The sequence below is a fragment of the Panicum virgatum genome, chromosome 7N, assembly GCF_016808335.1.
Source record: "Panicum virgatum strain AP13 chromosome 7N, P.virgatum_v5, whole genome shotgun sequence".
NCBI classification, from domain to species: domain Eukaryota; kingdom Viridiplantae; phylum Streptophyta; class Magnoliopsida; order Poales; family Poaceae; genus Panicum; species Panicum virgatum.
Window position 1 is genome coordinate 36,529,013 of NC_053151.1, and position 11,367 is coordinate 36,540,379.

At 56.1% G+C, this 11,367-nt stretch overlaps 1 protein-coding gene across 2 annotated transcripts; it reads left to right on the forward strand.

The window, feature by feature from the left end:
* The first annotated feature begins 2,461 nt into the window (after window positions 1-2,461).
* LOC120681613 lies at window positions 2,462-7,726 on the forward strand. 2 transcript variants are annotated; one of them, XM_039963181.1, is made up of 2 exons: window positions 2,462-2,773; window positions 7,069-7,726. In XM_039963181.1, exons 1-2 carry the CDS (start codon window positions 2,629-2,631, stop codon window positions 7,401-7,403), a joined length of 480 nt encoding a protein of 159 aa, XP_039819115.1. In that variant the 5' UTR covers window positions 2,462-2,628; the 3' UTR covers window positions 7,404-7,726. The 2 variants fall into 2 exon arrangements, with proteins under 2 accessions (XP_039819115.1, XP_039819116.1); XM_039963182.1 differs by having other exon boundaries at window positions 2,475-2,753; window positions 7,193-7,726.
* Window positions 7,727-11,367: the final 3,641 nt, after the last annotated feature.

The following is an 11,367-nucleotide window of genomic DNA, read 5'->3' on the forward strand; positions in this document are numbered from 1 at the left end:
CCCCTATAACTCCTCTCCAACCATTCCCCCCATATCTATTCCACATATATACTATCACTCATTAACTAACTATTTATTTAACGTTTTTGAATTTTAAAAATCATACAGTATTTGTACTGTCATAATACGCATTATCATCGTGTTACGGGGCTCAAACGGGATTAATATCACGAAGAAACGATGTGATTCGAGATATAAGGGGAGCTGTGGGGGGAGCCGTTGGAGCGCTCGCTCCCCCAAAGCCCCCCTACAGGCCCGTATCTGGGCACGTGCAGGCTGTGCGAGCGCACAGGGCCCCCGAATTCGAAGGGCCCCCAAAATATTAGGTATATATTAGATATAGTCATGCAAACACTTTAATTTGGTTGATTGTTTGACCCAATTTGTGGCAAAACATGGCCCAAATTGCTCCTAAAAGATAAATCGTCGTAGGCGTTTCACTTGCCATTTTTTTTACATGGGTGCTATTTGGGGTCACGTGTGTGATCTCAAGTGTACCTGTCACAGCACCCCAACCTCTTCAAGATTTCGTGTTTTGGAGATAAAATCGGCCTAATAAACCAGACCCCTCAATGCTTTGTTGCTAGAACAAACTTTTTTCGGAAAAATTTTTTGTTGCCCAAACAATAACAATTGTTCCAGCAACAAAAAAAAATTCCAGAATAAAAAATTGTTATTGGGCCTTATGTGATGATTTAACTATCAGTCACACGTGTGACTTCTAACATTTGTGCTTTCACACAACACATCGCGCTCGTGTGACTTCTAACATTTGTGCTTTCACACAGCATATCACGCTTGCCGACTGGTATCGCTTGGTATTCATGATCCTTCACTAGGTCACCAGGGCCCCAGTCCATTGTTTCGCACAGGGCCCCCGAATTTGCCGGTACGGCCCTGCCCCCCTACGTAGGGTGGGGGGCGTTATACGGTGTGCCCTTGGAGCAAGCCTCATATGGCCGGAAGATCCGCCGTACGCCGCCCGCCGGGTGGTCGCCGTCGCGCACACGTGGCGGCCACCGGGGTGACCGCCGCCACCCTAACCTGCTGGATCCGCGCGCCTAGCGGCACTGCGGCGAGCGCAGGCCGTGCAGCGGCCGCTAGGAGGCGGCGGGGTTGGGAGTCGTGCGGGTGTTGGACGCGTCGGCGGCTGGCGGGCAGCGGGGTTGGGAGCGGACGACGAGCTCCGACCGTCCTCCGCCGCCCTCCGTGGAGCATCGCGGCCGGTGGGCCTGCGTGCTGCCACCACCGCCGCCATTGCCTCCGGAGAACACCACTGCGAAACTAGTGCTTCATTTATCTATGCACGTGGTGTATAATGGAAATCAATGAACTTGCTTTTCTCTTTATGTCTCCGTGTAGTGTGTACCCCTTACCTGATGGAGAAGCGATTCCTTCTGGGTTGTTTTATAGCTTGGTGAATGCCTGATACCGGAAATCTTTTCATGTCAGTCATAAATTATTACTTGGCATTGTATTTGCTAATCCATTCATTGGCAAGGACTATATTGAATATAATTCTCAAAGTACTTGGAAATATTTTCGATCTAGAAATTGTACCCACAGATCAACAACTTGATTACTAGCTCCAGACAAGAGACATAAATGTAAGCCCATTTATATTTTGTCTTAATTCAAATTGTTTAGTTTTGGACATCAATATTCATGAATTTCTATAGATGGGCGACATAAGTTTTATTTTCTCTGAGCACATTGCAGACGTAAAGTTCATAGTAGAAAAAATCATCATGGGAACTGTTTTCAATACCTATAACTCTTTTCTAGTATTTAAAACAACAAATTTTCAATCATACTTTTGTTTATTTGCATAGTAACTAGTCACAGTACAGACTTTGTGCTAGACAACGTTAAGGATCCAAGGGAGTATATTCCACCTACTGCGACACGCTCACTTAATAAGACTAAAATAGCTTGTTTGTGGACACCTTCGATCGGATACAGAGCTACAGTAGGGTCGTAGAATTTAATCATCCAAAAACCAAAGTACTATACGAGATCCATGTTCATAAAAATTGAGCAGCATGATTCAAATCTTGATGAGCAAATAAAATCGTATCGTGACATTCATGCACTCGCCACTGGGAATCCGGGATGCATGATGCTGCAGAGCAACTCCCCAGCAGACTCTCTATCAAACCCCTTACTCCAAATTTAAAGGGTGAAATCAAGAAAAACAACTCCAGCAGGCCCTCTACTTGAGTCTCTAAATTAGGAAGGCTTCTAAATCTCCCCCTTCACCCCCTAGGCTTATGGGGTCTCTAGGGAGCCCTCCATCCGTGGCCCCACTCACCAGCTCCACTAGACTTGGATGAGAGCTCAAATATGAGGGCTTCTGTTGGAGTTGGATGTATTATTTGGATGGTATGAGATGGAACCAGCCCTCAGAAACTATATGAGAGCTGTGATTCGGAGACTATGGCTGAAGATGCTCACGAAATGCAGAGAGATTCATGTGCTCCCGCCTAGCTCCAACTGCGCTTGGCGCTCCCCCATATCCGAGCGATCCAACTAGCCGCGTCCCTCTTTATATTCCTCTAGGCTCTAGCTATTACCGGCCGGCTAGGACTGGTGGCACACACCACTACGGCACTACTGTCAGCTGCGCTCATGGGGACGGCCTCGACAGGCCCGGACACCATGGAGGCAACAAGGGCCCCCGGCCTCTCCATCACCATCGAGAAGAACCCACCGGAGGCGCGCTTGCTTCAGCTCGGCGTCAAGTCCTGGCCAAAGTACTCGTTCTTCTTCCACCCCCTTTGTCGGTACCCCAGGACTGGGGTACCCCCTCTTGCTGTGACTAGGCAAGAGCCTTTGTAGTCATCCTTGACTACAACCAAACAGCCGGACCCCTGCAGTCCGAAGTCCTGTCCTCCCGACAAAGGTCCGGACCTGTTCCACGGCCGGGGAAGGTCTGGGAACGCCACGTGTCCCAGGAAAAACAGGCGCTCAAGCGCAAGCAGCCAGGGCTCCGGACCTCCCAAGGAATCCGGACCCCCGCGGGGTCCCGGACCCCTCATAGGGTCCTGGATAGCAACCGGACCCCTCTCCAAGGGAAAGTTTGGACGCCCCGCCTCAGGGTGGTCCGGGGCCGACACGTGTATGAGGCCCTTGGTCTCCATATTGAGGTCCACCTACCTTCGCATTTATTGCGGTAGGTGGACGTCCACTTTGATATAGTGGAAGCCGAGGCGTTTGACTGACCAGGGGGCACTATTGATCGCGTATTACCAAGGCAGTGGAGCCGATGGCGCCGCCCATGCCGCGTCTGCCAGTCTGCCGTAACAGTCGGATACGACGGCTCGGCTTCACCCATTATGACGCTACATAATAGCCTCAGCAGGCCACGCCGCAAGCTACGCTACTCCAACGGGCGCCTCGCTGACGGGACAAGAGAAGACCCCCTGTGTCAGAAGAGCAGCAGTACGCATATCGAAGGAAAGATTCGCTACCACTGTAGCCACAGTCACGTTGGGCCCACCTGTCGGGGCATCAACGTTCTATGTATCCGCCCCCCCTTTGATCTATAAAAGGGGAGAGCGCCGTTAGAAAACCTCAGGCTGGGTAAGAGCCAAGACCAGCAGAGGATAGATTCATTCACACAACCAAGACAATACATCTCCCAGTGGACGTAGGGTATTACGCTCCGGCGGCCCGAACCACTCTAAATCGTGTGTTCCTGAGTCCCAATCTCAGCGTAGATCTAGCCCCATCGCCTAGTACTTCCCCGAGTACTCCCTCACTGGGAATAGGCGGGTGCGCTCCGCCACCCGGCTGTGGGTACCCCTGAAAATCCCCGCGACATTTTGGCGCCGTCCGTGGGGAAGTCAGGCGTTGGCTGGAACTTCAGGCCTCTGGGCTGCGTTCTCCCTCTGCAACGGCAAACTTGAAGATGAAGGAAGGCACACTCACTCCGCATGCTATGGCACCGGCGCTCCGACGACCTCGGTGCGGCGGCGCACGGCAGCGGCGTCTGCTGTGTGTCGCCACCGCGACACCTCAGAGCCGGCGTAGCAGCATGCAGCGGAGGCGCCGCTGCGCGCCGCCGCTCCTACGTCGACTCAAGGTTTTCTCTCAAGCAACGGCCACGCCCCCTCTGCGATGGCATGACGTCGGCTCAAGGCTTTCTCTCAACTTGGAGCCTAGAGCCGACAGCCATCCCGGAGGAAGTTGACTGAGACCTCCTGCCGCAGCAGCACCGGAGATCCACCTCAGCGTTGCTCGGTGCTGCTGCAGGCAGGACCCCGCCACCTCGCGCGGGGGCCCTTGGCGCTAGCACCAAGGACAAGCCGGCGAACGACCGCACTTCTCCACGCGTCGCACCGGTCCATCTGCTGCGCAAGGGTTATGGTTTCCATCGGCAACGGCGACGGCAGGGGGAGGGGGCCTCTTCCATTCAAGGCCAAAGAATTTGTCTCATGCCATGTAAGCATGTGACAGCTCTTAGGCAAGGAGGGGCCCCCCGAGCTCCCGAGGTGATCCTGGATGATGCGGTTCAGGCACGTCCAAGGTGCCTTCACCTCCGAAGAACACGCTGTATAGCATGCAGCCGTAGGTTACTCCTAAGAAAGGAATAAGAGAATTTCTCCTTTATAATAGCGTGGTGTCTATGTGTGTGTCCAGAGCGGTTAAGGTCCGACCTTGTAAACCCGGCCTCTGGCCCTATCACACAAACAGGCAAAAGCGGTCCGGAGCGGTGGAGGTCCGACCTCGTAATCCCGACCTCTGAAGTATACCGTGATAACCACAATGATAAAGGAGATTTTCTTTCTTGACCTTATCTAGGCTCCACCCCGGTTACATTCATTCATTCTGGATGGCTGTTTTTTCGGTTGACCATTTCTTCCTCCCAAACAGAATCTTTACCATTGTTGCTAACAATCCAAGTTGAGTTGCTGGCTTGTGGTCAGGTGAAGACACCCCTTCTAGCTGGAAGGCAGTCCGGACCCCTAGGGACCTGCTCTGGAGAAGTGGTATTTGTATCCTGGGGTAGAGAAGCTCCGCGTGGCTTAGCCTGGTAATGTACCCTAAGTTTACGTACTTCACTACCCTGTTACAAGTACTCTAGTATCCAGGACTGCTGACTTTAGAGGTCCCGGGCTCTCTTCTAGTATAAGGCTTGGTTTCTTTGCACCTTACTATGAGGTCCGGTAACATGCTTCATCGGATTGTCAGCAACGGCCGCTCCGGCGGAGACCGCTCGCCACGGTCGCTCCAAGTCCACTCCGGTGGCCCGCTCCGGCGGAGACCGCTCGCCCCGGTCGCTCCAAGTCCACTCCGGTGGCCCGCTCCGGCGGAGACCGCTCGCCACGGTCGCTCCAAGTCCACTCCGGTGGCCCGCTCCGGCGGAGACCGCTCGCCCCGGTCGCTCCAAGTCCACTCCGGTGGCCCGCTCCGGCGGAGACCGCTCGCCCCGGTCGCTCCAAGTCCACTCCGGTGGCCCGCTCCGGCGGAGACCGCTCGCCACGGTCGCTCCAAGTCCACTCCGGTGGCCCGCTCCGGCGGAGACCGCTCGCCCCGGTCGCTCCAAGTCCACTCCGGTGGCCCGCTCCGGCGGAGACCGCTCGCCACGGTCGCTCCAAGTCCACTCCGGTGGCCCGCTCCGGCGGAGACCGCTCGCCCCGGTCGCTCCAAGTCCACTCCGGTGGCCCGCTCCGGCGGAGACCGCTCGCCCCGGTCGCTCCAAGTCCACTCCGGTGGTCCGCTCCGGCGGAGACCGCTCGCCACGGTCGACAAAAGCCGGGTCCGGGAAGTAGTGCTACCCCCTGAGCGATCCGAAGTCCGTGTAGCCGCTTAGCTTGGTTCCGTACCCTAAGCCTACACCTTCGTCGCCCCGTGGAGAGCACTCTAGTACCTAAACCAGGCAACAAGCATACCGGCCTCAGGGGTCCGGGATGCCCACTCTCTCCAAGAGCACACCAACGCAATCAAGTTGCGTAGGAACACATCACGGTGGTGGCCCCACCCGCGGGTTCGGACCTCTCCCGAGGTGGGCCCGGGGGCCACTGTCGGTACCCCAGGACTGGGGTACCCCCTCTTGCTGTGACTAGGCAAGAGCCTTTGTAGTCATCCTTGACTACAACCAAACAGCCGGACCCCTGCAGTCCGAAGTCCTGTCCTCCCGACAAAGGTCCGGACCTGTTCCACGGCCGGGGAAGGTCTGGGAACGCCACGTGTCCCAGGAAAAACAGGCGCTCAAGCGCAAGCAGCCAGGGCTCCGGACCTCCCAAGGAATCCGGACCCCCGCGGGGTCCCGGACCCCTCATAGGGTCCTGGATAGCAACCGGACCCCTCTCCAAGGGAAAGTTTGGACGCCCCGCCTCAGGGTGGTCCGGGGCCGACACGTGTATGAGGCCCTTGGTCTCCATATTGAGGTCCACCTACCTTCGCATTTATTGCGGTAGGTGGACGTCCACTTTGATATAGTGGAAGCCGAGGCGTTTGACTGACCAGGGGGCACTATTGATCGCGTATTACCAAGGCAGTGGAGCCGATGGCGCCGCCCATGCCGCGTCTGCCAGTCTGCCGTAACAGTCGGATACGACGGCTCGGCTTCACCCATTATGACGCTACATAATAGCCTCAGCAGGCCACGCCGCAAGCTACGCTACTCCAACGGGCGCCTCGCTGACGGGACAAGAGAAGACCCCCTGTGTCAGAAGAGCAGCAGTACGCATATCGAAGGAAAGATTCGCTACCACTGTAGCCACAGTCACGTTGGGCCCACCTGTCGGGGCATCAACGTTCTATGTATCCGCCCCCCCTTTGATCTATAAAAGGGGAGAGCGCCGTTAGAAAACCTCAGGCTGGGTAAGAGCCAAGACCAGCAGAGGATAGATTCATTCACACAACCAAGACAATACATCTCCCAGTGGACGTAGGGTATTACGCTCCGGCGGCCCGAACCACTCTAAATCGTGTGTTCCTGAGTCCCAATCTCAGCGTAGATCTAGCCCCATCGCCTAGTACTTCCCCGAGTACTCCCTCACTGGGAATAGGCGGGTGCGCTCCGCCACCCGGCTGTGGGTACCCCTGAAAATCCCCGCGACACCCTCCTTTCCTCCTCTGGTCTCCATGTCACCATGTGTGACATGTTCTTTCGTTGGGTAACTCGGATTCTGCCTCGTTTCTTCAGAGAGAAAAAACTATGTTTTTTTTCCTGCGCTTATGGCAGATGGGGCTGTCCGCCGGGGAGGTTCCCGCTCAAGTTCGACGCGGCGCTGACGTGCTACCTCGTGAAGGGCAGGGTGAGGGCCGCCGTGAAGGGCTCCCGCGAGTGCGTCGAGTTCGGCGCCGGCGACCTCGTCGTCTTCCCCAAGGGCCTCAGCTGCACCTGGGACGTCGTCGTCGCCGTCGACAAGCACTACAACTTCGACCCCTCCTGAATTATGAGCGCCACACGCGCATCTTCTGGTTCTGATTTCTCTCTTCCTTTTTTTTCTGACGCCCCAAATCTATCTCCTCTTGACTGCAACGACGACTACCTACCATGATTTAGCTAGCAAGGATTTGTGTGTTAGCCCTAGCCACAAGTTCTCTCTCTCAGAAGCTGAGAGCCCACAGAGAAATTTGATGGCTTGGTCGACAGTTTGATAACTAGCAATACACTACGGCCATACTATTGCACAGATATACTATATCACAGTGACAGCAATGCAAAGATGATGTTCTGTTTCTTCAAAAAAAATAGATGATGTTCTGTTCTTGATTGGACGCTCTCTTTCCTTGACGGTCGATCGGTCGTTTACCGGTTAATCTATGAGCAAATTAAAGGCAGGTCCAAAGGCAGGCGGCCCTGTCTTTAGACTGTCCGCACTGGGACCTCTACGAGATCCGCTACCGTTGCATGCAGTATCACTATAGAGTTTTTCTTGCTGCAGCGGGGTACTGCATCCGACACGCTATCTAAGCGTATCGTTCCGGATTCAGCGCGGTACGGAGGAAACGCCACCCTGCCATGCGCGGGCCCCATTCGTCCCTTCGCGCTCGTCCCCAACCGCTGCGGAGCTTGGCCGCCCCCGCTCCTGCTCCGCCGCGCCGCCACGACATGGAGGGAGGAGGGAGGGAGGGAGCCGGACGCACGCCGTCGTGGACGCGCGCCAGGGACGCCGCTGCGGACGCACGCGAGGGATGGAGGACGGAGGGAGGAGGGGCCGCCGCCGCAGCCGAGCTGTCCGCCGAGAGGGAGGGGCCACTGCTGCTGCTCCGTCCGCCGCCCGTCGCACGCACTCGCCCGCCGCCCGCGCGGCATGGCGGCCGGCGCGGCGGCCGCGAGCGCCCCTGCCCGCCACGAGCTCCAAGCTCCATGCCATGGACCCGCGCCGGAGCTCTTGCGCGCCGCCGTGCCGGCCAGATCCACGCCGGAATAAGCCGCGGCCGGCGCGCAAGGGCCTGGGCGGGGATGGAGGAGCTCGAGCTCGCCGCGAGGCGCGCCGCCGGGGGCGGGGCCCCTGCTCCTCCGCGAGGCCCGCCGCCGGGGGCGGGGTCCCTGCTCCGCCACGCGCTCGCCATGGCCCCGTGCCGGCCGAGCTCGAGCTCCATGCCCCGCGGCTTGCTCGCAGAGAGAGGGGGCAGCGTCCGCGAGCTCCAAGGGGCGACGACGACCGCGGCGTACCCGAGCGCCAGGGAAGGGGTGGTGCGGCCTGCGGGCGGATGGTGCAGAGGAGAGGAGGGGCGGCACGGCAGATCCACTAGGAAGGAGGAAGGAAGAGGGGCGCGCGGCCATGGAAGGGAGGGAGGAGGAGGGAGGAGAGAGGAGGCGGCGCTCGGCCGGATCCCGTCTGCCGCCGCCGGGAGCGTCGCCGCAGAAGGAGCACGGGTCCGAGCTGGCGCCGCCGGATCCCGTCCGCCCCGCCATGCACTCGCCGTATCCGGCGAAGGAGGAGGGCGAGGCCGGGCACTTCCACCCCGCCATGCGCGCAGGCCGCCGCACGCGAGCTCGCCGCGCGCTCGCAGCCGCGCAGGCCCGCGAGCGCCGCTGCCCCTCGGCCCGGAGGATGTGCGGCGAGGGAGGGGGAGGATCCGCGCATGGCCGTCCTCGAGCTTGCCGCGCGCCGGCCCGCCTCCGCCACGGCCCCGCCGCCTCTGAGCTCCCCGCCGCGGAGGGGCGGCGAGCTCAGGGGCGGGGGCGGCGCCTTCGGGCCGCTCGATCCACGGCGAAGAAGGCGGAGGAGGGCAGCGATGCGGTGAAGGGCGAGGAGACGGAGGCAACGAGGCAGAGGCAGCCGGCCGGCTGCCGTGCGCCGCACCTGCTCCTCTTTCCCGCGGCCGCCGCGAGGAGCCTCTGCAGAGGAGATCAAGATCGAGAGAGAGAGAGGGAGGAGGCGGAGGGAGCGAGGCAGAGAGTGGGAGAGAGGGCCGGAGTGGGCGCGGGAGTGGTGTTGGGGTTAAAAAAAATCCTGACATGTGGGTCTCACACTTGGGTTGTTGGAATAGAAGATGATATAGAGTATGAACGGGTGCGAGAAAATTGGATATAGAGAAGTGAATTTCGATGACCAGAACAAAATATTTCTTTTATAGAATGAAAATAAAATATGATGAGTGCGGACAGCGTTAGTGTCGTGACACCTGTGCGGGTGCCAGCGTCACTATAGTGGCGCCTGCTTTGGGCTTAATGATGGATGGTCACTCGCCGGTAGCTTTTGGTATTGCGCATCTCCTTTTTCTTTCCTTCCTCGCTTTCAGCTTCAGTGGCTGGCTTCGGCCCCTGCTGGCTTTGGGGTGTGTGAAGAGACTAAGTGGACGACGACGACGACGCCGCTATCCTTGATTCCTTGCTGATCGGGCGCAAGTCCGGTGGAGAAAGCGATGGTCCTCGCCGTGGCCCCTGACTTTCCTCGCAGTTCACACTCCTCGCTCTCTTGCCTTGGCGACCTCCGTCGGTCCTTGCACGGCACATGGCGCTGCCGGCCCGTGTGGTGCAGGACACCGTTGCATCGAGGGCTGAAATGGCATAGGCTAGGCAGAAACGTTTGCATTAGGCCCGTCTCAATGAAAATTTTATGAAGAATTTTATAGAATTAAATATCATTAATTTTGCTGACATGGCAAGGAGAGAAGCTGGAGTTTCATGGGATGTTATGAGAGTTTCATCACCATAAAACCCCATCTAGCACAGTTATTTAGTTTTCAGTCTTGGTAATTGTACCCATGAAACTCCCACTAAGACTGGCTTTATGGCCCTTCGGACGATCTGGTAAGCTGTGCATAAAGTTTCGAGATCTGAATGGGACTCGAATCTCTGTTCTTACACACAGATTTGAGCTGTGCATAAATTTTTCCATAAAATCTAGCTTATCTTTCCTACTAATCATGGTGCAATCTCTGCACTAGAAAGGTGGTCACATCACCTGGAATTTCTCTACTGTCTGATCGGCTGATCCGACGACTAGGAACAAATGAGAATGTAAATTTTGCAAAGAAACCCCTCAAACTTTGTGAACGGCAATTTTGCAAAAGAGTCTGTAAACTTTGTGAATGTCAATTTTACAACACCCTAAATTTTAACAAAATTAACACGCACTCTATATATAGCAATTTTTGTGAAAACCTCTGAACTTTGGCAAAACCAATATGCACTCCACGAATATCAAATTCACATAAACCCTTCCAGAATTTTGCGGAACCAACCCCCATAATGTGTATCGGTGATGGATTGAATCGTCTCGTACATTTACACACTGCATATACCACAACATTGACACCTATAACGACTATCACATACAAATTTTCTTACTAAGAACGCATGGACAACCTATAAATATATTTTAAGAGTTTAACAACCCGAATCAGTTTTATAAGAACAAATATATACGTTTATGATGGGGCTCTCCGGGGCGCCAACGGCATACCATTTTTCTAGTAGTATACTACTGACGAGAAAGAAGGGCAATGCCAAATGGGCCAGAGAGGCCTTGGCAGTGGAGTCCAAAAGTGCAATACCAGATGGGCCAGAGAGGCCTTGGCAGCCGACCTACATTTTGAAGAATGGGCTTAAGAAATTATCAGATTAAGAATGTCAGTGTGGTCCATATCCAGGCCACAGCCCACGGATCTAGAACCACAAACTGGGGCTTACTCTGGCCTCCGGGCTTCTTCCACTCGTCAAAAGTTAGTAAAAAGGAAAATTCTAACGCGCTACTGGTCGCGCGGATTGTGGAGTGCGCGACGTGCGCGCGCGGCCTGGCCCACCTAGCATGCTTTGTTTTTTTATATGTGTTGGACCATGCCACGTGAGTTGTTTTTGCTAATGCGTGTCATGTTCCATGGGCCGCAGCCTGAGTAGGTCAAGTTTTGGCACAACACGATCACATGCATTGAATATTTGGGCCAAGAGAGAGTCTGCTT